This window comes from Arachis hypogaea, chromosome 14, assembly GCF_003086295.3.
Source record: "Arachis hypogaea cultivar Tifrunner chromosome 14, arahy.Tifrunner.gnm2.J5K5, whole genome shotgun sequence".
Classification (NCBI taxonomy): domain Eukaryota; kingdom Viridiplantae; phylum Streptophyta; class Magnoliopsida; order Fabales; family Fabaceae; genus Arachis; species Arachis hypogaea.
Window position 1 is genome coordinate 4,679,168 of NC_092049.1, and position 26,847 is coordinate 4,706,014.

The 26,847-nt window shown below is 37.0% G+C and overlaps 2 protein-coding genes across 5 annotated transcripts; both read left to right on the plus strand.

Annotated features, from left to right (window-relative positions):
• Positions 1-216: 216 nt before the first annotated feature.
• On the plus strand, positions 217-20,231 carry LOC112741093 (uncharacterized). 3 transcript variants are annotated; one of them, XM_025789924.3, is made up of 35 exons: positions 217-415; positions 1,277-1,391; positions 1,498-1,559; positions 2,240-2,331; positions 2,420-3,013; positions 3,576-3,730; positions 4,345-4,505; positions 4,594-4,658; positions 4,747-5,445; positions 5,572-5,789; positions 5,949-6,046; positions 6,138-6,323; positions 6,493-6,673; positions 6,789-6,983; positions 7,076-7,119; positions 7,321-7,377; positions 7,716-7,812; positions 7,960-8,132; positions 8,221-8,434; positions 8,578-8,703; positions 8,804-8,893; positions 9,522-9,638; positions 9,745-9,825; positions 10,299-10,406; positions 10,760-10,929; positions 11,303-11,381; positions 11,474-11,548; positions 12,420-12,517; positions 12,599-12,706; positions 13,277-13,334; positions 13,437-13,664; positions 13,997-15,221; positions 15,320-18,381; positions 18,459-18,536; positions 18,643-20,231. In XM_025789924.3, exons 2-35 carry the CDS (start codon positions 1,287-1,289, stop codon positions 19,951-19,953), a joined length of 10,410 nt encoding a protein of 3,469 aa, XP_025645709.1. In that variant the 5' UTR covers positions 217-415; positions 1,277-1,286; the 3' UTR covers positions 19,954-20,231. The 3 variants fall into 3 exon arrangements, with proteins under 3 accessions (XP_025645709.1, XP_072069742.1, XP_025645710.1); XM_072213641.1 differs by having other exon boundaries at positions 18,459-18,525; XM_025789925.3 differs by having other exon boundaries at positions 2,420-3,001.
• Positions 20,232-20,552: 321 nt separating this feature from the next.
• Positions 20,553-24,908, plus strand: LOC112741095 (uncharacterized). 2 transcript variants are annotated; one of them, XM_025789927.3, is made up of 3 exons: positions 20,602-20,844; positions 21,624-21,664; positions 21,749-24,908. In XM_025789927.3, exon 3 carries the CDS (start codon positions 21,796-21,798, stop codon positions 24,631-24,633), a length of 2,838 nt encoding a protein of 945 aa, XP_025645712.1. In that variant the 5' UTR covers positions 20,602-20,844; positions 21,624-21,664; positions 21,749-21,795; the 3' UTR covers positions 24,634-24,908. The 2 variants fall into 2 exon arrangements, with proteins under 2 accessions (XP_025645713.1, XP_025645712.1); XM_025789928.3 differs by lacking the exon at positions 21,624-21,664 and having other exon boundaries at positions 20,553-20,844.
• Positions 24,909-26,847: the final 1,939 nt, after the last annotated feature.

Below are 26,847 nucleotides of genomic sequence, written 5' to 3' on the forward strand. Positions count from 1 at the left end.
TTGTTTATTGATATTTTTTTTTGCATATATCTTGTTTATAGTATAAACAAAACAAGAGAGGGGTACTTATTTTAGTAAATATTTTTTAAATTATTTATTTCGATAATTATTACATTTATTTAATTTATAAAAATAAAAAATTTAAAATAATTCGCCAAAAAAATTGACCCGGAGAAAAAAAAAAAAAGAAAAGCCGAAAAGGAAAGCACGGTAAGCACGTGCGACGGTGTAGTGGAACCGCGATTGGGGGTGTTCGTTCGTTCGTTGGTCAGTGATGCAAAGAAGGGAAAGGGTGCGTTTCGTTTCGTTTCGTTTTCATCGCAACAAAACCTCTTTTCATTTCTTTATGTAGCTTAAAGAGCCTCGCTCGCTTCTTCATCTTGTTTGGAGTACACTTCTCTTCTTCTCCGATCAGGTATTTTAAACGATTCCTATCAAATGAAATCTGATCTTATGAAACCTACTCTTTGTTTTGTTTTCCAGAATTTTGTTCCGGGTTTGATTGTTCATCTCAATTTCAGCTTCTTCTGCTGGCATTCTCGTTATCTCTGTGCTATTATGCTTGTTCCCTGCAGAAAGTTAGAGTTTCCAGTTAGATTTGTGTGAAAGTATTAATTAAGTTGTTTCTTAGTGTGTTTTTCACAAAAGACTGGATTTCTATTTGTGGGGTTTTATTTTTAATATTTTAAGTCGTGGAATAACTAAGAAAACAGGGTTAATGTATTTGATGGTAGGTTGGTGGATTAACCACTGGAGAAGGGGAAAAAAGATGGAGTGTAGGGTATTAGTTACTTCTATACCTCGTGATGTTGTTGTTTGGTGAATATATTCCTTCACATAGTGATATAGCTTATTAGCTTCTGATTGTGATCTTAGATACCAAAGTACTCATTCATCTCTCCCCTGAAGTTTTCATGCTTCTTTCCTTTTGTTTTTCTGGAATCTTGTTGGAATCTCCAGTGGAAAGCATAGCCTTGCAGTAACTGCACGTCTTTGTTAGTTCCTTTTGAGTTTTGCTGCCTTAACAGTTGGTGTAGAATTGCCACTGCATAATGTTAGTGGTCGGGTTTTTGGAGGGTATCATAAAACTTTGACACATTTATAGGGTTTATTATGTCGGATGTTGGACTTTAAGTATTTGGGTTGAGCTTGGTTATGCCACTACTGTAAATTGGTCCAGATAATATCTTAATTTGCACTTAGACTGTTTAAAATGTTTTAGTGATTTTGAGTTTATCCTGGTATGATAGCATTAGCTTTTTCTTGTATGCTTCAGGATAAATGAGATGGCCTCTTCGCAAAATGTTGAATTGGAGGCAGCTAAGTTTCTGCACAAACTCATCCAAGATTCTAAAGATGAGCCAGCTAAGTTGGCTACTAAACTCTACGTGGTGTGTGTCATTTTCTTATAAACGGACTTTTTTAATTATTCCTCGTCACTCCTTAGTTCCTAGTATGGGTTTAGTATGCTTGTAACTAACTTGGTATCTGTTTCAGATACTACAACACATGAAATCAAGTGGGAAGGAGCATTCAATGCCATATCAAGTGATATCAAGGTAGAATACCTGCAATATATAGTGCTCAAATAAATGCATACATAGATATCCACAGTCAGTTATTAATCCCCTTTCTGCTTGAGGTTGATTTTGACAATCATGATGTTTTTGTGCCTTGTGGGAGTAAGAGTAAGATGTGGTGTAAGAATATAAGGTTTCACATGTACTCCTTCATTTATAAGATATTAACTAGCTCTAGCATGCCTGAGATGGTAATAAAGTAATGGGAAGATCATATTTATTAAATTATTTGTGGAAGTGGGTGGAACTCGGAAAGATGATAAGCATTTGTTGCATTTTGGTGCCACTTTCTGAGCAGCATGGCGGGCCTGTTTATGTCCTTTTAGTGAATAGGTTTGAGTCATATACTCATGCACGATGCTGAAGTAGCTGAGGGTTTAACAACCCAAGTTTTTCTGCCTAACAACTTAATTTGTTTATGATTTTAGTTCATGACAGTGTTATTGATTCCGTAACAAGTGGTTAGAAGTGTGATCCTTTCTGTTCTCACTCCTATTATGTTCAATTTACAAGGGGATTTTCATGCTTTTTGTGCAAGGTTTATATAGGTGTTGGTTGCTGATTTCTTATTTCTTTTTGTGGATTCCTTATCTTCTTTTATACTGTTATCTTGCCTTGTCGTCTAATAAATTTTCGTCCAACTTAACTTGTCATTGTAGGGCAATGGAGACTGTCATCAATCAGCATAATCTTGATATTGAAGCATTGAAGTCTTCACGTCCTCCTTCTGGTGCTGGCAGTTCTCAAATAGGTAGTTTTTTTATATTTTCATGTTGCAGGAAAAAAGTTCATAATAATTTCCCTGTAGGTTTTGATGTTATCGATTGTAACTTGTGCAGGAACTTCACAAGCAGTGGGTGTTGCTACGGATTCAAGAGCAGCGTTGCCTGAAAATGTGATGCCCAAACTGGATTCCTTCGCTTCTGGCCGGCCCCCAGTTTCCCCAAGTAGTGGAGCACCTGATCACTATCAAGGATCTGCGGCTCAGAGGAGTGGTCAGTCTTTTGATCATGGAAGTCCGTGTAGTTTAGATTCTAGGTCTGCTAACTCACAATCACATGATAGACGAGATACTACTAATTTGGACAAACAGGTGAATCAAAAGGATGGTAAAAAAGCTACCTCAAAGAGAAAGAGGGGGGATACATTGTCACCTGCAGAACCACACGTTGACATTCCTTCTCGTCTTGATCAGCGAAATACTGCTAATACGAGGAAGGGTAAAATGACCAAGGCTGAGTCATCAGATGGTCTTCCAGTTAGAAGTGGAGAGCTGACTAACTTTAACAGGGTTCCAAGTAGTAGTCAAATGCAAAGGGCCAACCAAGAAGGCCCAACAAAGATTGGCAATCCAGTGCCATGTGCTCCGAATTCTAAATATCCAGAAGATACAGAGGTTTCCTCTGCTCATATTGCTTCTGGTAAACTTCAAGGTGGTTCTCGTTATGTATACATGATTTAAGTTGTTTGACTCAAAATGAATATGTAAGCTTTTGAAACATCTCAGATTCCCTTGTTTTCTTTGTCTTGTTCCTGATGATGTGATGGACAAAAATTCCAACTTATCTGTTAATGCTCCCCTTCCCAGGTTCAAGTAATGGATTTGTCAATTGTGCTAGGATCATTGTGTATATAGATGAACCTCTGTTCTTGGGTTTGAGATCTGCACAGAGTTTGAATTATTTATGCATAAAATAGCAGTGTCAACTACAGAAGTTAGTGGAAAACAATGAAGATTAACGAGTTTATGCATAAATATAAACTATGGGAATCCAAGAATTTAATAGAATACAGTTTTTCTTATTATTTTTTATTTTATTTTATTTCACTTCTGTGATGATGACAGTAGAGCCTTCTATGTTTCTCGGATACACTTTTCCTTTTCTTTTTTTAAGTTCTTGGAGTGCCAAATTACTGGTGGAAAATGAATTAGGAAAATATCTGTTTTTACTTGTATGGTATAATAATTACATGATCAATTTTTCTAAATTTCAGGTGCTCATCCTATGGTTCATGGAGGGATGGGGGTTGCCACTAGTGCATACGCAATGACTGAATCAGTTCTCTCAAGTTCAATGCGGCATGGTGGGATGCTTGGGCATGATAGTGGAAGTTCTACTACTTCTGCTGATGAACATAAAATAGGCCAGGTATTTGTCGTATATAATGCTGGAGCTCAGGATTTCTTACTTATATGATGGGGAAGTATGTCCTACTTAGCTCACTTGCATGGAATATCTCCCTTTTTGCTCCATTTTTTCTGATCAATACATGTGTAATGCCTGTTCAACCCCATCTATCACGCCAGATTTTTGGAATTGATGTTTCAACTAGGAATCTCTATTATTACTGTTTATTTACTGGACATGGTGCCTTTTTGTCGTTTTGAAACTTAGAGGTGGAAAAATAAAATAATAAATAAAGAAGATAGTGGCTTTAATAATTGCAATAGAGATGAACAATTAAATGTGTCCTTAGTTTCACGTTATTGCCTGACATTAATTTTTTTTTCTTCATAATGACTTGAAGCTTTTCTCTTTCCATTTTATTTTTATTTTTACTCGTTGCTATAACTTCTATAATCATCTAACTAAAGCTTACCGTATATGGGGATATCCATTATACTAAATTAAAACTTAAATTACTTGTTATATTATATATATATTAAGCAAGGTTTTTTTATTTTTTATTTTTTATTTTTATATATATATATATGGTGTATATGAGTCAAGTTGATTGCTTTACCAGATAATTTTATTGACAGACTGACAGGCATAGTAGTAACTCAGAAATGACTATGCTTAGACAAGGAGTTCCTCCCAGGAATATGGCAAGATCCACAGTCAGTGAATCATCTGGTGTGCCTTTCAAAGAACAACAGTTGAAACAGCTCCGAGCTCAGTGCCTTGTTTTTCTAGCATTTAGGTAAAAACGTAACTTTGCTACCACTGTTTAAATATGAAAAGATCGAACTAAGTTTTATTATGTTTCATATATTGTTTTGAATGTGTAGAAATGGTTTAGCACCAAAGCAACTACATCTTGAAATTGCTCTTGGAACCGCATTTTCTAGAGAAGGTGACTGGTATTTATTTAATTGTTAAGTAATAATTTATTTTCGTCGCCTAACTGGTAGCTGATGGGAAGATATATGATGGAAATACAGGAAAGGATCATACTGACCACAAAGGAAAGTCACAATCTTCTGTTGAATTGGGTACCTCATCAGGGGTCATGATGCCTTTTGGAGGTCTGAACAATATGAGACAACCTGATAATAACTCTTCAGGGTCCCCTTCTGCTGGAAAATCTCTGGAAGCTACGTCATTCTCCAAGGGAACTGAGAGTGCAATAATGACTGGGGACAAAGGTATTCTTTCTGAAGAAAGGAAACATCTCCTAGCTGTCAAAAAAGTAGAGCTTGAAAAGCAAATTCAAGAAAGAGCTGGTGCACAAGCTTCGTCAGCTACTTCTTTTCAGCAGCAAGATTCCTCCAGTACAAAGGGTGATGTTGACAGTGGTAATCTTCAGGTTGGACTGTCCAACCGACCTTCCTCTGTCATTGGGCTGAATAAGCAGATGAATCCTGAGATAAATGGCTTTACCGGATTCGCTAGTTCTGATGAGGCTTCAGAAGGACCCTCGCAAGTCTCTTCTCTTCAGCATGAGTTGCCAATAGAAAGAAGAGACAATGTTGTTAATCAGTTTCAAAATAGTGGTGGTTCTCGAAACCATCATTCTCTAAACCACTTGACGTATGCTTTGAAAGAGCACTGGAAACCTGTTCCAGGGACTGGCATTGATCCCCAGGGAGCAAGCTTGATGAAGGATGCAGATTTATTAGCGAAAAATGTTTCTTTTTCAGGTAAGACCCTTACTTTTAAAACCTTGGAATTGAAATCAGTTTCTTTGATGAACATCCTATTGATTTCTGAATTATTCCTGTGCCAATAATTTACACCTTTCTGACATCAAGTGAAATTAATTGCAGATGGGTTCAAAACAGTTCCTGTTAATGATGCCTCAAGACATGATGCCACTTTTCCTACGGACATAGAAGGGAATGGGAGGTTACCTCCTCCAAAATATACAATGTCAGGAAGATGGATTATGGATCAGCAGAAAAAGAGGCTTCTAGTTCAGCAAAACTGGGTACAAAAACAGCAAAAAACAAAGCAAATAATGACCACCTGTTTCCTCAAGCTAAAGGTTTGTTTTTAACTGGCTTCCTACTAATTTAGTGTTGAACATGCTATTCTTGTGCATATGATCTGTTTCATTTGTGCACCCTACAAAATCAGCAATCAATTTGTTCGAAATTAATATTGCATAGATCTTATAGCCTGCGGTACATTAACTGTAATGCAGGAAAATGTGAGCTCATCCGAGGATATATCTGCTAAAACAAAAAGCGTCATAGAGTTGAAGAAACTTCAATTATTAGACCTCCAACGCCGTCTCCGCAGGTACTTGGTGTTCTTAAATCTTAAATTGAGTGTTTAAGTTATCTTTGATGATTGATCATTGTGACGATATCCTTTTATCTTTTGTTTGCAGTGATTTTTTGAATGATTTCTTCAAACCAATTACAACTGAGATGGAACAGTTGAAATCGGTTAAGAAACATAGGCATGGAAGAAGGGTTAAGCAACTAGAAAAGTATGAGCATAAAATGAGGGAAGAGCGTCAAAAAAGAATCCGTGAAAGACAGAAGGAGTTTTTCAGTGAGATAGAAGTCCACAAGTATGTACCTTTTCTCTTTTTTTTTTTTTTCTGATTTCTTTTATTTGGTGAAGAAATATAGCTATATAGCTTTTTCTTTTCTAAAATTTTTATTTTATTTTTTATGTTGACTATAGAAATATTACTTTTTATATCGTCTCTTATCTCAATACTTGTTTTATTAATTTAGGGAAAAGCTTGATGATGTGTTCAAAATCAAGAGGGAACGGTGGAAGGGTGTCAATAGATATGTGAAAGAGTACCATAAAAGAAAAGAGCGCATTCATCGTGAAAAGATTGATAGGATCCAGCGGGAGAAGATTAATTTGTTGAAAATAAACGATGTGGAAGGTTATCTTCGGATGGTTCAGGTAGGTTGCTGTACTTAGTATATGTTAATGGTTTCTAGACTTGCATTGAAGTGCCAATGCTCAATAGCTTTTCTCAATCATCAACCTCAATTATCAACCTCAATTATTTCATTAGGATGCAAAATCTGATCGTGTGAAGCAACTTCTTAAAGAGACTGAGAAGTATCTCCAAAAGCTTGGTTCCAAGCTACAAGAAGCAAAGACTGCAGCAGGTCGCTTTGAACATGATATTGATGAGGCACGATGTGGCAGTTTTCTTGATAAGAGTGAATCTACTCTTGAAAATGAGGATGAAGGTGATCAGGCCAAGGCAAGTTTCCTTTCCGAAATTGCACATCTCTTTTTTTATGTTTGGCTATTAATAATTATATTGCTTATTTCTTCCAAAATTCTGTTCTACAGCATTATCTGGAAAGCAATGAGAAATATTATATGATGGCACACAGGTATAACTTTTGTACTTGCGTTTTCTTATCAGGTTTAATAGTTGAGTTTTGGTTTATTTATATTCCCTTACAAAAATTTAAAACGGATCTCTTCCTCAATGGCTTTGTATTTTCTGTGTTCAATAATTTGTATTCTTTTTTGGATTTTCTACTCTGTTGAGTAATTCTTTTGCTCCATTCTAAGAAATTTTCTTGCTGCAGTGTAAAGGAGAGCATTGCAGAGCAGCCATCTTGTTTGAAGGGCGGAAAATTGAGGGAGTATGTTACATTTACATTTGGTTTAATTGGTTTATATTTGAATTTTGTGAGAATCAAAGCATGATTGTTCCATGCTCAGTAGTTTTTCTTTCAGGGAGATTTTCTTTGGTTCTTTTGCATGTTATTTTTTCCTTCAAGGTTGTGTTTTGATAGGGGTAAAAGTGAAGGGGTAAAATTTCATGGATGATCTTGATATGTAACATTGCCCATGGAGTTCATCCATGAAAAGTTTACCCTAGGTATACCCCTAAGTAAATTCACCGAAAATTTTGTTAACTATGTTGTTTTAGCAAGGCATTTGGCTTTACATTTATTTGTTTTTCAATTTTCGTCATTAGGTATCAAATGAATGGCCTGAGGTGGCTTGTTTCCTTATATAACAACCACTTGAATGGAATCCTTGCAGATGAAATGGGACTGGGTAAAACTGTTCAGGTAATAATTTATTTTCTTCTATTTTTAAAGTTTTTGTTGTGTTAAGGAGTCATTTGGCACATCACATATTTATGAGAATAAGAAAGCTTTTGTATGATCTATGATCTTAATGCTCGTTTTTCTGTGGTGTTTTTTTTTTGTTACAAGGTTATTTCTCTAATTTGCTACCTGATGGAAAGTAAAAATGATAGGGGGCCATTTCTTGTGGTTGTGCCCTCTTCAGTTCTACCTGGTTGGGATTCAGAAATCAACTTTTGGGCTCCTGATGTACATAAAATTGTCTATGCTGGACCACCTGAGGAGCGACGTCGGTTATTTAAGTAATGGGGCTTTCAAAAATTGATATGCAACTCAATCTGTTTTGATACATTGCCTTGTATGATTCTTATCACTTGTTATGTGATTTAGGGACAGGATTGTTCACCAGAAATTCAATGTCCTCCTGACAACATATGAATATCTAATGAACAAGCATGACAGACCAAAGCTTAGCAAAATACACTGGCATTATATAATAATTGATGAGGGCCACCGCATAAAAAATGCTTCTTGCAAGTTGAATGCTGACTTAAAACACTATCAGAGCTCTCATAGATTGTTGTTAACTGGAACTCCATTGCAGGTTCACTACTATTTTAACTGCTATTGCAGCATACTTTTTATTTTGCCTATATATATATATATATATATATTTGATTTAAAAATGGTTTTAAAACATATAGTTGATACTATTATTTAGTGCTGGTTTATTTATATTTTCTGCAGAACAATCTTGAGGAACTATGGGCGCTACTTAACTTCTTGTTACCTAACATATTTAATTCATCTGAGGATTTTTCCCAGTGGTTTAATAAGCCATTTGAGAGTGCTGGAGATAACTCACCAGATGAAGTAAGCTATGGATAATGTTTTGATCTATTGATATTTGAAGTCTTCATGGTTAACTGTCAACCTCATTATTCTGTTTGTCTGATTTCAAACTTATAACAAGGCCTTACTATCCGAGGAGGAGAACCTCTTGATCATCAATCGTCTGCACCAAGTTCTGAGACCATTCGTACTTCGGAGGCTTAAACACAAGGTTCCTTAATAAGTCCAACTGCCTAAGATTACTATGCTACTGCTCCTAAGTTTTGTTTTTCTGCATACTAATATACTATGATCTTGTCTTATTGTTTTAAAAAAAAAAAAAAAGAAAAGGAATGATAATTTTTATGTGGCTTCTTATTTTTGTTATGGTTCATATATTCATTAATTCATTCTTGTTGCTTCTATGAAATAAAATTATGAAGATTTACGTATTCATCTTTTGGCTACTTATATATTCACCTTTCTTTACTAGTTTCTGGTGGATGTCTAGTTGTCATTATATATTTTCCTTCATGAGAATCCAAAATGTTAGAATTTGAGAGCACCATAGCTTTCACTGGTTGAGGACATATGCAGGGCATAAGAATTATATTTTTCTCTTACATTGTGACCTAGGCACCAAGATGAAACCAAGTTCCTAAAAGTTGTTCTAGTGTTTTATAACTGTACGATATGATATTGTATAGAATCAGTTTAGGATTTCAGTATTGTTAACTCTGAGAATTGAGATTTTTTTTGCGGCATTGCCTTGTTCAATGAAATCTTGTCTCTTAAAGTATGCTAGCTTTTGCAGTCATTGCAATCAAGTTGTAATTGTGTGCATTTTGAATTTACTGTAGGTTGAAAATGAACTTCCCGAAAAGATTGAAAGACTTGTAAGATGTGAGGCTTCTGCTTATCAAAAACTTTTGATGAAGAGAGTGGAAGAAAATCTTGGCTCTATTGGCACAACAAAGGTTTTATTTTCTTGTACTTTCTGTTCCTTCCTCTCTTTGTCTGTGTGGGTGTGCGTGTTTAAATGAAATTTCCTTGGGTGATCTAATTGGAGCACTCAATTATTAGGCACGGTCGGTGCACAACTCTGTCATGGAGCTTCGTAATATCTGCAATCATCCATATCTCAGCCAGCTTCATGCAGAGGAGGTATAATCTTAATTGTTGCCTTATTGTGTTGCTTTTCAGAGAGGAGTTTATGTCTTTTGAATTATGATTTCAACCACAATTTGCTTAGATTTTATGAGCTAAAGAAAATACAAACATTACACTTACATTTTCCCTGTGAGATATGAAGATTCGGAGTACATTGTGTTCCACTTCCACCAATCACCTATCTTCGATATCATTTTCTGAACAATTTTATGGCTAAACCTGACAACAAAGAAAGCAGGATCACAAACTTTAAAAAAAAAAGAAAAAGAAAATAAAAACATTTCTGTCAGCAAGATTTGTCTATATTCTATAATTTCTGACTCTTGATGATGCAGCCAGAAATGTAAGTAATAAAACACTGTCGGTAGGCTATAGCCTATTCTTTTAAATAGTCTCATTTATTTATTTATTTTTAATTGCATATGTTTACTTCTCTTTATACTACAATTCGACTTTGCTTTTTTTAGGTGGATAACTTTATACCTAGGCATTATCTGCCCCCAATTATTAGACTTTGTGGGAAGCTTGAGATGTTGGACCGTATTTTACCTAAATTGAAGGCAGCAGATCATCGGGTATGGTATCCTCTATAACTGTTTCTGAACCACTGTATTTTAACTCCCTTCAGTTGCACTATTGTTGTAAGTGGCCATGTGTTTGGAGAATGATGCTTGGTTAAAGTGCCAAACTTCCCTTCCGTTGTTATTTTTCTGAAATTTTAATTTTGCTTTTTTATTTTTTTGATATTCTGCTTGGATGCTTTTTGGGATGTTAGCTCTTTGGATACTGAATTTGACGTTTCCTTATTAGTTTCTCTCGAGCATTGGAACCGAAGTATTTTTTATTTATCTAGTATTTTGTATTAGTACATTGTTTTTAAAAGAAAAATTTAACTCTAAATATTTGGTGTCAAATAATGCTGTTACAGGTTCTTTTCTTCTCAACAATGACTAGGCTTCTTGATGTTATGGAGGAATACTTAACTCTTAAACAGCATCGGTACCTTCGGCTGGATGGGCATACCTCGGGAGGTGATCGTGGGGCCCTAATAGACCTGTTTAACCAACCTGGTTCTCCATATTTTATATTTTTGCTGAGGTAATTCCAATATTTACTTGAGCACTGTGTCTGAATGCGAAAGAGTTTGATGATTGGATTGGAGGTGAGAAAGGGAAACTTATTTTTGTTTTATTCCAAAGGATATTTCCACTTATTCCTTTCTTGCGTATCTTTTTACCCTAATTTGGCAAATAAGGATACTCTGTTTAATGGTAAGAAATTGTTAGGCCATTGTATTCACGTTTTTTACCCTAATTTAGCAAATGAGGATTGGCAGTTAATGAGATTTCTTTCATGATTTCAAGATATAACCATTAGGTCGTAACAAATTAGGTTCTATTTTCTTTTCAGAATGAGATTTATCATTTTATATTACCTTCAAATTTGCTGATTTTTATCCGTTGGTATGTAGCATTCGTGCTGGTGGCGTTGGAGTGAATCTTCAAGCTGCTGACACAGTGATTATATTTGACACTGACTGGAATCCACAGGCAATTATATTTCCTATATGAGTTTCTTTGTAAAGTTGTTTGCTTTTTGTTGCTGATTATTTATGATTGTTTTGGTTGTGGTATATGTTCAGGTTGACCTGCAAGCACAAGCAAGGGCTCATAGAATTGGTCAGAAGAAGGATGTTTTAGTACTTCGATTTGAAACAGTTAGTACTTTTTATCTCTTTTACTGATGGGTGGATAAAATTGTATATATTTGATTTTGAGAAACTCTAATATCAAACATGATGAGGAGATTGAAAATATTTGATTCGTTTAAAGCTTTTTCTCTTGGATGGAGGATATTCTTCTCGTCCCGTTTATTTGTATCATCCTCCCCTTCTCAATAATACTCTTTTTTGGTTTATTCCAAAAAAAGTAGATTTGATTTGAATTGCAATATTTTTTCCTGATTCACAATAATATTTGCTCCTTGCTGTTATTAATAGGATCTTATACTTTTGTGGTTATGATTTTCTTTTTCGGGGTGGATAGGTGGGTAGTTGTTTATCTTGCGAGTTAGCATTAACTATACTTTTTGTATGTCTACCACCACCAATATTTTAAATAATATCTAGAGTCGTAACTCTTGGTTATAATTCCATTTAAAACCGATTTTGTTGTCTGTTTCTTTTGGAGTTTATTCTATTTTGTTTTGAAAAAGAAGAAATTTATAACATAAGCAAGGGAAAGATGCAGACAAGACTGCTGGATAAGAAGATGGAGTTTAGTCTTTAACCTGACAATTATGGGTATCTGGATTTTTAGTGAGATTTATGACTGGGAAGTAAGCATACCTGCTGTACAAGGCTAACCTTGGATCACTGGAATCTTTATCTGCATATTGTTTGCTGCATCTTGATACCATAAAATCCGAGATACACTTCTCATCTTAAGCATTGTTTGGATGAACTTATCATTTAATTGTCTCTGATGCTAATAAGGCCACGTTTGTGCCAATGTGGAAACTATACTTTAAATATTGTGCCAAATTGTCATGTTTACCAAAGTATCTAATTCCGCATTTGGTGTAAAAAGGTTCAAACTGTTGAAGAACAAGTCAGAGCTTCTGCTGAGCACAAACTGGGAGTTGCTAATCAGAGCATTACTGCTGGGTTTTTTGACAATAATACAAGGTTTGACCTCATACATTTGATCTTTAGTTCATCACAGAATTTGAATCAGCTCTGAAGTTTTATTTTGCCTATGTATTACAGTGCTGAGGACCGAAGAGAATACTTGGAATCCCTCCTGCGTGAGTCTAAGAAAGAGGAAGCGGCACCTGTATTGGATGATGATGCTTTAAATGATCTCTTAGCACGCAGGTACTTGATTTCTTGAAAATTACACCATTTTCTGTCTCTGAATGATATTTCTTGATTCATCGGATAATAAATTGGGTTTAGGATTTGCTCTTTCTAGGTTGTACTATAACTTGGTTTGCTTATTGGGAATGATTAGAAATCTTGGCAATGTGTTTGCAATCATGTCAATGACCAACCCCTAAAATCCTATTCTTATCCAACAGAACTTTTTGAACTGCTAATAAGTTATGCTCCCTGATTTATGCTTGTCATTCCATCATTCTACTCTTTCCTTTGTTTGCTGATTTAAATGTATTGTCTAAATGCAAAGATTGCACTATGCTATCTTAGGATCTTTTAGCTTAACCCAAGAAGTGTTCTTTTATGATTGCATTTGAAGCCCAGTTATATGCTTTGCTCATTTATGTTAGCAGTTTAGCAACATAATAGCTTTATTGTTTAGTTACTCAATACTTGATCTATTCTCTTCTTTGTTCCTCCTCTTGTGCACACTATGTCAAAAGGCGGAACGAAGAGGAAAGAAATTTGAGGGGTTTACTTATCAATTTATTTTAAAATTCTTGTTGGCAGTGAAGCAGAAATAGATGTGTTTGAGGCTGTTGACCAAAAAAGGCGCGAAGATGAGATGGTACGCGATTGTCTATTTTTTGAGATCTTCATTTGAATAATTATGCTTTTACTTTTTGTGACAGAATCTTGATTTCCATGGGGGTTAAAAAAATCATTGCAGGCTACATGGAAGAAGTTGGTATCTGGGCCAGCAACTGATGGTTCTGAGCCTATTCCTACCCTTCCTTCACGTCTAGTTACAGATGAAGACTTGAAACAATTCTATGAAGCGATGAAGATATCCGATGTGTCCAAGGATGAAGTAGCATCTAACGGAATCAAGAGGAAGAGTGGAACTCCTGGGAGCCTTGATACTCAACATTACGGAAGGGGAAAACGTGCAAGAGAGGTTTCTCTATATATTCAATTAGTCAATTTAATTTTTCTGGGTCATAAATGTGCTGTGTGTTCCCCTTTTGCTCTTAACCTTTTATTGCATAAACATGACCTACATCGCTATAACCCCATGCATATCCCCTTTGGGGATTCTAGTTGAAACATGATGTAGAAAACTTCATTCCCTGGTCACCTGTAGGAATATGTTTTAAAAGCACCTAAAAAACAGAAGGAAAATGAAGTTGAAGATGTAGGTTTATATCCTGGTGTTGTGTGGTATCCTAGTATTGAATATCAGCTACCACATTCTAACTTCTTATTGCCTTTTCCATATGCCTTTCATAGGTGCGTTCCTATGAAGAACAATGGACAGAGGAGGAGTTTGATAAGATGTGTAAAGCTGAATCTCCTGGATCACCGAAAGTAATGGAAGAAGTGATAGAGTCAAATTGCAAAACAAATGCTTCTAGCTTTGCTGCAACTGCTTCTGTCACGGAGACTGCAGTGGTGCCTCCGGTGGCCCCTGTAACATCATCTCTTGGGAGTTTGCCTGTGCATAAAGTCAAAGATATAACACCACCTGCTAAACGTGGACGTGGCAGGCCAAGAAGAATAACCTCAGATAAGTTGCCTGTAACTGCAGTCCCTCTGGCTACTTCTGTAACTGTTGAAGTGGACATGCAGGTAAAGGAAGGGACTTTGCTTGGTCAAGTAGTATCGTCAACTCCCGAATCTATTTCTCATTCTTCTGAAGTTATTGGTGTGAGTGGACCTGCACAGCAGTCTGCTACTGGTGTTTCTCCTAATCTGACAACTCCACCCAACTCTCAAGCAGAGGGTACTACTGTTTCTGTGCCAATACAAACAAGAGGACAAGGCCGGAAATCTCAAGGTGGAGGGGAGGCAACTAGACGTAGAGGGAAGAAGCAGGTTCTAGTGTTGTCTCCTGTACCTGGGGTTTCTATTGGTCCTGATTTAAAGATGAATGAGCAGTTGGAACACAAACCCCTGAATCCATCTGCTGGTGAAGCTATCTCCCAAGGTGACACTGTTTCCTCCAGTGCTACAGTACAACATTCAAGTACAGAACCGGGTTCTGTGACTTTAAGCAGTGGAGGTGATAATAAATCTGGTGTTGGGATTGCTCTGAGTTCTCAGCAGCCCCTTCCTTTGTCCTCTGTTACTCCTGTGCCTCAAACTGTTCCTACTTATCCTTCTGTACCTATACAAAATGATGGGCAACATCAGAAGCCTCAAAATGGATCAGGAGCTCCCCGACGCAGGGGAAAGAAAAAAGCAATGGTATTGCCTATTCCAGATGTTTCAGGTAGTCAGAATTTGCACCTTACTTCCAATTTACAAAGCTCATCAGGCAATATATTACATGATAAAGCCACGGAGTTGAAAAGCTTGCAAGATAGCCTTGTTCAGGAATCACAGAGTGTTGTCCAAGATCATGCATCACATAGTATTGGTGATAAGGATTTAAAATCAACTGAAGTATCTGGTGATATAGCCAATAAGGCATTGGTTGAATCAACAACTGAAGATAATACCAAAAGATCTCCTGGTGAGTATATTTTGAATGTCAACATTTTAATGTTTACATTTTAACGTTCATACAGAAAAAGGCTTAGGATGTGATCTAAAGAATTTATACTTTTGCAGGGTTGGAAATAGAGAAGGTTCAGAATTCTGATATGCATGGTTCTGCTTCCATCCATTTATCCAATACCCTTGTTCTGGAGAATTCAAGGAACAAAAGTTTCTGTGGCTCAACCTTGCCTGTTACAGAGGTTACAAGGGACCAACAATTGGAGGCGAAAACTCATCACTGTGATGAAGCTTCAAAACCTGATACTTTTCCAGTCCATTCTACAAAAGAAACAAAAGGAAGTTCTAACAAGGCTGTAGAACCTATGGCTGCACAAGCAGTTCCCAATGCATCAGACAATGCTTATCCTTCCATATCAGGCTCTGAATCCATTCAGCCATGCCCACCTGAATCCATGCCAGTTAAAAGGCAAGGCCGTAAAACTCAAAATAGAGTGGAGCCACCCCGGCGTAGGGGGAGAAAATCATCTTCGGCAGCTCCTGTTGTTTCTGATTCCCTTGCTAACCAGGATCCTAATTTAAATAATGATTTTCAGAAGTCATCAGTAGAATCATCCGTGGGTAAAGTCGCTACAGATGTCGCTCAAGCTCAAGCATTTCAGATCCTTTTGCCCAGTGGAGGCGCTGCTCATGATTTAAACACAAAAGAGGGAGCTGCCATTTCTTCTCTAAACAAGCAGCAAAAAGTTGCACCAGGAAGGGTTGATAGTGCACCAGTATCCTCAGATAAGATTACTGCTTTTGGCCGAATGCAAAATGTCAATGATGTGGCTAGGGTTATGAAAGAAGTTTTCTCTGGAACCTGCTTGCCAAAGCCTAAAGCAGCAGATTCTGCTGCCGGCGAACTCTCAAAAACTAATACTACAATTGATTCCATGAATACCCAGTTGAATGCTGATAAAGCAGGTTATGATATAACAAATGCGGAAGCAGCATGTCTAACTCCAGGCATTGCTGTGAACATACAAGAAAAACAATCAGAGGGGGAATTCAATAATCAGAAATTGGAGGACAAAGCAAGTTCAGATATACCAAATACTGGAGTAGTGGATGTCTCCAATAACATGTGTTTGCAGGATAAAGCAGGTAAGGAGCTTGACAAGCAATCTGAAGTATCTGACATGCAGATTCTTGAGAGCAAAGAAAATTCCGATATGCCAACTACTGGAGCAGTGAACAGAAATGAAAGACAATTAGAGGAAACATCCACTACTCTGTATCTTGAAGGTAAAGCAGCGTCAGACAAGCCAACTACAGGAGTAGTGGATGCCTTCAATTTTCAGTGTTCAGAGAATAAAACTGATTCTGATATGTCTGCTACTGAAGCAGAATTTTTAATTTCAGACCTTCCAGTGAATACGCATGAAAAGCAATCTGTGGAAGCATTGAATATTCGGAATCTGGAGGATAAAGCAAGTTTGGATATACTAACTACTGAAGCAGCCTGCCCAGACTTGGACCATGCGGTTAACAAATATGACAAGGAAGTAATGGAGGCACCGAATATTCAGATTTTGGAGGATAAAGTGAATTCCGATATGCCAACTGCTGGAGTAGTGGTTACATCGAATGACCAGTTTTTGGAGGATAAAGCTGGAATGGATGAACCTACTTCTGGAGCAGCTTGTCTAACTTCAGATCTTTCAATTAATCAGTGTGAACAATTGGAGGAAGCTTCCAGCATTCAGAAGCCGGATGTTGAATCAAGTTCAGATGTGCCAGCTACTGGGGGAGTGAGTGCCTCCAATATCCAATGTTCAGAGGATAAAGCATATTCTGAGATATCAGCTGGTGAAGATGGATGTACGACTGTGGACCTTGCAGTGAGCGGGAAAGAAAAACAATCAGAGGAGGAATCCAATATTCAGAATCTGGGGAATAAAATAAGTTCGGATATGCCAACCACTGGAGCATTGTGCTTGACTCCAATCATTCCTACAGATGGGAATGTGCAGCTGTCTGGGCCTCCATCTGATCAAGAAATAACTGCTTTGAATGAGCCCCTACCTAGTGCTATGGAGGTTGACACCCCCATTTGTGATGATATCAAAGAAAAGCAAGACCATATTCAACATTGTACTAAAACTTATTCTAATCAGAGTGAAGTGGAGGCTCTTGATGCAACTCCACTTAGTTCTGCAGTAAGGACTGAGTGTCTGTCTGAATCATGTACAAAGTCTTCACCTCTTGCTTCTTCTGGTGAAAATATGTCTGATCAACCACAAGTGATCCCATCCTGCCCTCTGACTCCCACCGTTTCTAAGGAATTGGTAAATTCTCCTATTTCTGAATCTTGTGAAATCAATTACAGAAATGAAGTCAATTGTTCAATGCAAGATTCTGATTTGCTGGAGCGAGAGTCTCAGATGACAGTTGGAAATAATTCTCAAAATGCATTAGAACTTGTTATAGAACAAAATGCTTTATCACCTTTGGAAACGGAGGCCCCCAATGTTGCATTAAGTGGGAAGTATTCAGATGCTTTAAAACATGCTGAGTTGCATGAGAATCCATTAGTTAAGAGCTGTTCACAATCCCTCTCTGAGGGGGAAATGAACATGGGGGATTCCATATGTGAACAACCTGTCTCTGCTGTTGATAAATCTTCTAATATTGACCCAGTTCCCGAGGAAAATGTGATATCCCCAGCAGCTATTGGCGATACCAATGTTGATTCTTCTGAGGTTTGCCCAATGGACATTGTCACATCTGTGAGTAACCAAGTTACAATTGTGCAGGACAATGAGGTTGTGGCAAAGAGTTCTCCACAGAATGTAGATACGTTCTCAGCAGATGAGGTGGAAAAAATCATAGATCAATCTCCTGATGAACCTGTTGATAGGTCAGTCTTACAACAAACATCAGGGTCAAAAGCTGTGGCCAATTCTTCAGTGGATGCTTCTCAGTCTGTCCTTGTGGAAGAGAGAACCATATCTGAAACTGCAATTTTACCCTCGTCCTCTTTTAGCATAGAGGATAACAAGGTGTCATCCAAAACCTGTGCAATTAGTAACTCTGAAACTCTGGAAGAGGCAATGGAGGAGGGTGCGACTGACCGCTCTGAATTCCTGCCCCCAGAGAAAGGTGCAGAGGAGAGCTGTAGGAATGCCACTGAGGTAAGCCTTGTTGCTCCTACTAGCAAATCTAATAGATACATTATACCTTGAAATTCAACAAAAAAAAATTTCTGCAGGTTCCCTCTACAGTTCCAGTGCTGCTTCAGGAATCGATTGATTCTGAAGGTGACCACCGTGATCAAGGCAAGTCACAGGTTGATTCCTCCTCTACACAACATCCAAATCTTGTGTTGGTCTTACATGTCAGTAGTTTTGTGTTAGTTTTAAGGTAATTGCATGACAACATTCTGTGTGTACCAGGTTGGTGGGATACCTGAAAATCAGGAAACTGGAATGCTTGCTGCTCCTAAAACATCTGAGGGGGGGAATGAGGTTGAGACCTTTTCTGATAAAGGTCCACTAGGATCATCTGATGCATTGGATGAATCAAAAGGATTAGCTGATATGGAGAATCAGACAGAAGCCATTCAGAACCATGCTGCTGAAATTGATGTCCCATGCACATCTGCATCAGGGGACAAGGCCGAGGGTGAACCTAAAGGATTAGCTGAGATGGATGTCCCGTGTTTGTCTGCATCAGGGGTTAAGGCCGAGGGTGAATCTAAAGAAGTAGCTGATATGGAGAATCGGGCGGAAGCCATTCAAAACTGTGCTGCTGAGATGGATGTCCCATGTACATCTGCACCAGGGGACAAGGCCGAGGGTGAATCTAAAGGATTAGCTGATATGGAGAATCTGGCAGAAGCCATTCAAAATTGTGCTGCTGAGATGGATGTCCCGTGTGTGTCTTCACCAGGGGACAAGGCCGAGGGTGAATATAAAGGATTAGCTGATATGGAGAATGAGGTAGAAACCATTGAGAGCTGTGCTGCTGAGATGGAAGTGTCATGTTCCTCTGCATCAGGGGACAAGGCAGAGGGTGAGAATGCTTTAGTTGGCACCAAGGAAAAAATTCTGGTGTCAGAAGACACTGAAGCTTTTGCAGTTGATGAAACAGATGTTTCTAATGGCAGTCCAGCTGTGCCCGAAACAGCATCAGCCAATGGGGCTCCACTTCCATGTTCTTCGCTGAGAGTGGGTGAACCTTTGGTGGGGCATGATACTAAAGGAACTGAAACTGGTGTCGCCAACCATGATAATCAAGCCATACGGCAAAATGCTCTGAAAGATGCAGAAGAGTGCTCTTCTTCTGCAGCCGCTGACATAATTGAAAAGAGCTCACCTCAGAAGGATGTCATTGAATCTTCTCCGTTGCTGCCGCTGGAAACATCTGTTGATGGGGTTCCACCTCCATGCTCTTCAGTTGCTGAGGGCGAACGTGTAGAGAGTTTGTCAGATGAGGCTTTGGTTGATTCTGCTGTGAAGCTTGGTACTAAAAATTCTGAAGCTTCCCAGGATAATCTAGTTTTGCAAGAAAATGCATTGAACGAAATGGAAAAAACCCTTCCTTCAGCAACTGAGGATAGAGTTGCAGTGTGCTCACCTGAGAAGGATAATTTAACTGCTTGCTCAGAAGCACCCCAGGAATCTGAAAAGTCTGAAAATGTGCAGAACCGGTCTGAGGAAGAACCTGGCCAGAGTTCAGTGGCTGAAGAAACCAAAAAAGACTGAAACTAATTGTAATCAACTAATCATTATTACACAATTTGAATATAACTATATTTTGATATTTAAAATATCCATCAATTTATAATCATTTTTTCATATAATTCAAATATTGAATAGATTGTAAAGCCGAGTATAAAGCATCCTAACATTAGCTTATGAACCATATTGTAATTGATGAGTCTAATATGTAATAAACTAAAATGATAATCTATTTAGAGAAATAGTTCATATCTTATGTTGTTTAGAAAATAATACGTATACCATACAATTCTTGTGATTCATTATACTTCTTGAAAGCAGCATGTTCTACATTTTTTGTGTCTCTTTATTTTGGGCGTCTACTTTGTTTTACTAAATATAATATTACAACTTTTAAAAGAGAAAAAAAGACTGCAGATTTTGAAAAATTATAATACCAAACTGAAAATAAGATTTAAGTGATGTGAGGTGAAAATGGGAAAGAACAAAGATGAACAGTGAATATGCAAGATTTGCTTCTGAATTTTGTCCTATACTCATTTCTACTTCCAAAGACATCACTTGTGTGTGTCTCAGATGAAATTACTACTATACCCTCGTCATGTTTTCCATTTTTTTATTTTCCCGTTTCCATTAGGGAACATAAATTGGCATAAAAGTCATTTCGACTCTACACATTGGAGAGTGAACCCTAGAAAACCGAATAAATAAAATAAATAAACCAAAAAGAAAAACATTTACGATAATTGCAACCCAATAGTTGAAACTTGAAAGTGGCAAAGTGGGAAGAATCGCTTGGGAGAACAAGAACAAGCATGCTATTCTTCTGTCACCTCCTCTCTTTCTCTTCTTGTTTGTAGCCGCTGTTTCTGCTTCGTTCTCCTCACTTCACCTCTTTCATTCACAACCCACAAGGTTCGTTCACCTTCTCTCTCCGAAAATACTTGTTTTTTCATAGTTTCCCCCATTTTAGGGTTTTATCAATTTTGCCCCGCATTTTACATATTCAAAATTACTTAATTACATTTGCTGACCTCCACTTGTTCGTTAATGGTCCCTAATTGTAATTGTAAACTGTTGGGGCTTTTTATGTTTTGGGCTTCTGGTTCAAGCTTTGTGGTATTTATGTCTTCTATATTTTGGCCAACCCTTCGTTTACTTCGTCATGAGTTCGGTTTCGTTTCTCATTTGGTACTGTGATGGGTTTGTAGGAGAGCACTGTGATATTGTTTAAGATCTGTGCGGTTTGTGTTATATTCATTTCCCCCTTGATTTGTAATGTTCTGGATTTTTAAATGGTCCTCACGAACTTGAAATCGAGTTTTGGGTTGTGGAGTTACCGTTGTTTGGGAAATTTTGTCCCAACTAATGTTCGAGTAGGATTGCTTAAAAGAAACCCTAAGGTGTACAGATTGAGGATAATAATGAGTGCTTCTTATTTAGTTTTTTTTTTTTTTTTTTTTGGGGGGGGGGGGGTAATTCTTCCTGTTTGATTCTGCTTGGTTTGTGCCTGAGAAGTTCATAGGTATACAGATTATGGTTGTGGTTGGATTGCAACTGCTCTATTGAAATTTATTACTTTTTTATGTCTTCGTATCTGTTTCTTATACCAACAACTCCTCCATCTCAGCATTTGTTACAAAATTTTGTTTGGAATTTGGATCTAATTATTAAAAGCCATACAAAATATGCAGGGTCAATTTGAATGTAAGGACTGCAATCATTTTGTTGAGTGGTGGGTATTGGAAGATTTATTTGAAAGATTTAAATTTGGTCAATCTGTTCGGACGTTTCAAACTAAATATAGCTTGTTTGTCAGATTGCCTGGCTACAGCATCACTGTCAGGTTTGAAGTCTGTTCTTTTGATGGAATGCAATAAAGAAGAGGCCTTTAGGGCTAAGGATATTGCTATAAAGAAGTTGGAAAGCAAGGATTTTCCAGTGGCTCATAAATTTGCTCTTAAGGCTCAGAAGTTATACCCTGATCTGGAGAATATTGGTCAATTGCTTGCTGTTTGTGATGTACATTGCTCTGCAGAGCAAAAATTGTATGGTAATGAGATTAACTGGTATAAAGTTCTTCAGATTGAGATGACGGCTGATGAGGTAACAATTAAGAAGCAATACAGAAAGTTTGCTCTCCAACTTCATCCTGACAAGAACAAGTTTGTTGGTGCAGAGGCTGCATTCAAGCTGATTGGGGAAGCACAAAGAGTGCTTTTGGATAGAGTAAAACGATCTGATCTTGACAGAAAGTGCAGGGTTGCAATGAGCAATGCTACTATGCCATCTCGCCAACAACAGAAAGCTCACATGAATTTTAAACCTACAGTGCAAAACACTGTCAAGCCAAATTTTGTGAACAACACCACTTGGCAGGGGCAACAGTCTAGGCAAACATCTCAACAGGAGCTTAATGGTGGCCGCCCTACTTTTTGGACTATATGTTCGTTCTGTTCTGTTAGATATCAGTATTACAGGGAGGTTATGAATAGATCCCTTCGCTGTCAACAATGCAATAGGGTCTTTTTTGCATATGATGTTGGTAGTAAAGGTGCAACTCCAGCAACTAATCCAAGTCAGCAAGCTTCTGGCCAGCAGAATAATGGTTTCAATCATGGTGCTTCCAATGTAGGTGTTGGGTCTCAAGGTAATGTTCATGCTAACAAGTTCAATACAGAGTCTAGGGGGAAAAAACGTGCTACTTCAGATGTCTCGAGGAAGCCAATTGGAAAGAGAAGGAAGCAGGAGTCCAGTGAAAGTGCTGATTCGGTTAGCAGTGATTCAGAAGATGATGTGGTTGTTGAAGATAATGGTTTTACTGATGTACAAAAGAATACAACTTCTAGAGAAAAGCAGCCACGTAGATCTACACGACAAAAACATCAGGCTTCAAGCAAGGTGAATGCAAGTGCAAGTGACAGTGACAATGATGATGACGATGATGAATCATTTCAACCTTCAAGTAGGTATAAGAGGAATGGATCATCAAATCCTGCTGGTGAAATGAATAATCAGAATGGTTTAGCTTCGGAAAATGAGGATAACAAGGAGGTGAGAAGAAAGGAAGGTGCTGGAGATTCAAACATAGATGAAGCATCAGCGAATCTTGTCTATCCTGATCCACAGTTTAGTGACTTCGACAAGGACAAGAAAGAGGAGGATTTTAAAGCTGAGCAGGTTTGGGCTATGTATGATACTACAGATGGCATGCCTAGATTCTACGCCATGATCAAAAAAGTTCTATCACCGAGATTCAAGTTGCAGATACGATGGTTTGAGCCAGATCCAGATGACGAGGATGAAATCAATTGGTCAAATGAGGAATTGCCAATTGCGTGTGGGAAATATAAACTCGGTAAAACTGAAATTCAGCAATCTCGTGAATCATTCTCCCATCGGATTCTTTGGGAAAAGACTGGCCGCAACACTTTTAAAGTGTACCCTAGAAAGGGGGAAACTTGGGCTTTGTTTAAAGACTGGGATATTAAATGGTATGTGGATGCAGAATCTCATCAGAAGTATGATTTTGAGTTTGTTGAAATCTTGTCGGATTTTGTTGAAGGTGAAGGAGTAGATGTTGCACACTTGGCTAAGGTGAAAGGTTTTGTGAGCCTCTTCTATATGAAGGAAGGTAATTGCTCATCCCGAATACCATCGGCCCAGTTATTCAGATTTTCTCACAGGGTGCCTTCTTTTAGGATGACTGGTCAGGAAGGATTAGGTGTTCCTGTGGGATCTTTTGAATTTGATCCTTTATCCCTGCCTATGAATCTGGAAGAAGAGATTGATCTTCCGCAAGATTTAAAAGCAAAATCTTGTCACAGTCCTTCTGTTGGGGTGAGCACAAGGTCTTCAGATGCTATGAAATTCAAAATGAAATCTGACAGTGATGCATCTCCATCTAAGGTTAATTTGGAAAGAAGAAACTCAGCATTAAAGAACAAGGCGTCTGTTGATCATATTGATGATGGTGTTGGTCCTTCTGATTCAGTCACAACAGCTGTTGAAATACCCGATTCTCAGTTCTTCAATTTTCGTGCCAAGAAGTCCCCTGAAAATTTTCAGATTGGCCAGGTTTGGGCATTTTACCGTGAGAATGATAGAATGCCGAGGTACTACGGTGTGATTATGGGTGTTGGGACTAGCCCCGATCTTGATGTGCGTGTTACTTGGCTTACTAATTACTTGCCACCAAAGGATGCCGTTAAATGGGAAGACGAGGACATGATCATTTCCTGCGGGCAATTTAAAACGGCAACTGGAGCTAGTTGTTCCATTGTCTGCAAAAACACCCATTCTTTTTCTCATGAGTTGCATCCTGTTGCTATCGAGGGTAATGGTAAGAATAAGAAATATACTATTCTCCCGAGAAAAGGTGAAGTTTGGGCATTATATAAGAAATGGTCTGCTAAAATCAGAAGCTCAGATTTGTCAAACTGCGAGTACGACATAGTGGAAGTTGTTGATGAAGATAATAGTTCGGGGATAAAGGTTTTATATTTGGAGAAGCTGAGTGGTTTTAATTCAGTTTTTAAGGGCAAAACCGGTGGAAGATCATCTGCAACTATACCTTCCAAAAGATTTCTCATGTTCTCCCACCAAATCCCTGCTTTCAGATTAACAGAAGAGCATGGCGATTTGGCAAGTTTCCTTGAACTTGATCCTGCAGCTCTACCAACTCATTATTTTAGCTCTAAATGATAGATTGATAAATTAGAATCCTTAGACTACTTCTGAGTAGGAACATTAGTACTCTATTTGTGTCATATTCTGTAACCAAGGAGCAAAATTTGTTGACCTGATGTCATTTTTTGGACTAATCCTTTTTCTTCCCCCTTTTCGGGTTGCGAAATTAGATTAAAACCATGTATCTGTATGACTCTAGTGTTATGCATCACAGTTCCCACTTTTTAAGGCATTGCCATTGTTGTAGATGCCTTTTGAAGTAAGGAGGGTATGCTGGTTACTTTGTTAAAGTTCTTGGTTCTGATTCTAAGCTTCTTAGACATTAGATTATTAGTTGTCTTGCAAATTGATTAGTATCATGCTAAAAAACTACTGATTGCATGTTTGGATTTTGCATCTTTTGCCCTCAAAGCATCATTATAAAAGTTGTGCTGATAGAAAAACAAAACTAAAAAGCTTTCTATGTAAAGAAGCCCGAAAATACATAATGTGAACCTTCATTTTGCACTACAAAATGTTAGGGTGTGGTTGGTTTATAATTGTTTTTTGTTTTTATTTTGTATTTTATTTTTAGAATTTTGTGAATTTTCTTAAGAATGTCTCGTTTAAATTCTCTCATCAATGCCTAATATTTGATAATTAGTTCTGTCATAATTCATAAGTAGCCATGGTTAGGTCTAGGGGTGTTTACGGGTAGATATATCTAAATATAAATGAGGTCTTAATCAATTATCTTAAAAAAGTTATACTAATGTAGCGTTTGCGTATCTATAAACTTCAACCAAGTCCTTCTTTCTTTTAAAATATAGCATATATTAGTCTTTTAAATTACAATTTCGTCCATAGCCACTAAGAAATATAGCATATATTAGTCTTTTTAACCTTTTTTAATTTCTTACGGCATATATTTGTGCATTTTTTGAATTGCTACGTAGGGATAAATTTTAAACTTTTAATACTTATTTAAAAAGACAAATAAACTAATTATTCCATTAATTTATATAGCTAATTACTCCACTAATTTATATTTCTCAAGGTTTATTTAATTTTTATTTAAAAAAAATAAATAATCATATTGGGTCGAATAGGTAGGCTCAGGATCAGTGGTCCAGGAACCTTTGGACCACTTAGTGGTCCAAGTAGAAAACATGTTTTTGGAGTTTTTTTATCAATTGCTACGTAGTCTTTGAACTAATTTTAATTACAAATCAACCCCATATATTTTATTTAATTATAAAAATAATTTTTTATTTTATAAATTATTATTTTATCAATTATCTATTATATTTATTAACAATCAAATACAAAAATAACAACCAATTATATCCTCCATTCATCCTAATAATTCCAATTGATTAAAAAATTAACTTTGATTTCGTTACGTTCGTCCATGGCTTCCAAATCGTGTTTTCTTGAAATTCAATCGATTGGTTTACACTATATCACAAAACAATCGATTGAAAGTTGTAAGGTAGAATGGTAAAAAGGTTAAACCAATCGATTGTTTATATGAATGCCTCAAAACAATCGATTGTTGTTGTTACTCAATTGATTGAATTCACGAAAACAACATGGATTTGCCAAATACAATCGATTGGAAAGTGATGACATTGAAGTTTTAGCTAAATTCAATCTATTGATAATGTAATCCAATCGATTGGAAGGTGATGAAGTTGAATGTTTTGCCAATTTCAATCGATTGGTAATGAAATATCCATCTACTCAATCAATTGGTAATGTTCTCATTTTTCAGAATTTTGTAGGATTTTGCACAATTTATTCTATTCTACTTTCATAAATCACAAATAGGTTGTACAAATCCTCATTAATCTAATTTTTTTTTTCAATCACCATTATCAGGATCTTATTATCTTCTTGCATCAATATCAATGTATTAACATAAGAACAATTTTTATCACTTAACTTAAATCATTGATCCTGTAGTTTGGTCTAGTTTGGACGAAAGAAATGTATTTCTACTAGTATTAATTAAATCCGTGATACTACATGACGAAATAAAGCCATGGACGAACGTAACGAGATCAAAGTTAATTTTTTAATCAATTGGAATTATTAGGATGAATGAAAGATATAATTGGTTGTTATTTTTGTATTTGATTGTTAATAAATATAATAGATAATTGATAAAATAATAATTTATAAAATAAAAAACTATTTTTATAATTAAATAAAATATATGGGGTTGATTTGTAATTAAAATTAATTCAA

Excerpts from the sequence above, each read along its gene's own strand:
- LOC112741093 (XM_025789924.3), top strand. The coding sequence starts at position 1,287 with ATGGCCTCTTCGCAAAATGTTGAATTGGAGGCAGCTAAGTTTCTGCAC. Across the intron at positions 6,984-7,075 it reads ATGAAGGTGATCAGGCCAAG|CATTATCTGGAAAGCAATGA; the intron begins GCAAGTTTCCTT and ends TCTGTTCTACAG. Across the intron at positions 7,120-7,320 it reads TATTATATGATGGCACACAG|TGTAAAGGAGAGCATTGCAG; the intron begins GTATAACTTTTG and ends TTCTTGCTGCAG.
- LOC112741095 (XM_025789928.3), top strand. The coding sequence starts at position 21,796 with ATGGAATGCAATAAAGAAGAGGCCTTTAGGGCTAAGGATATTGCTATA.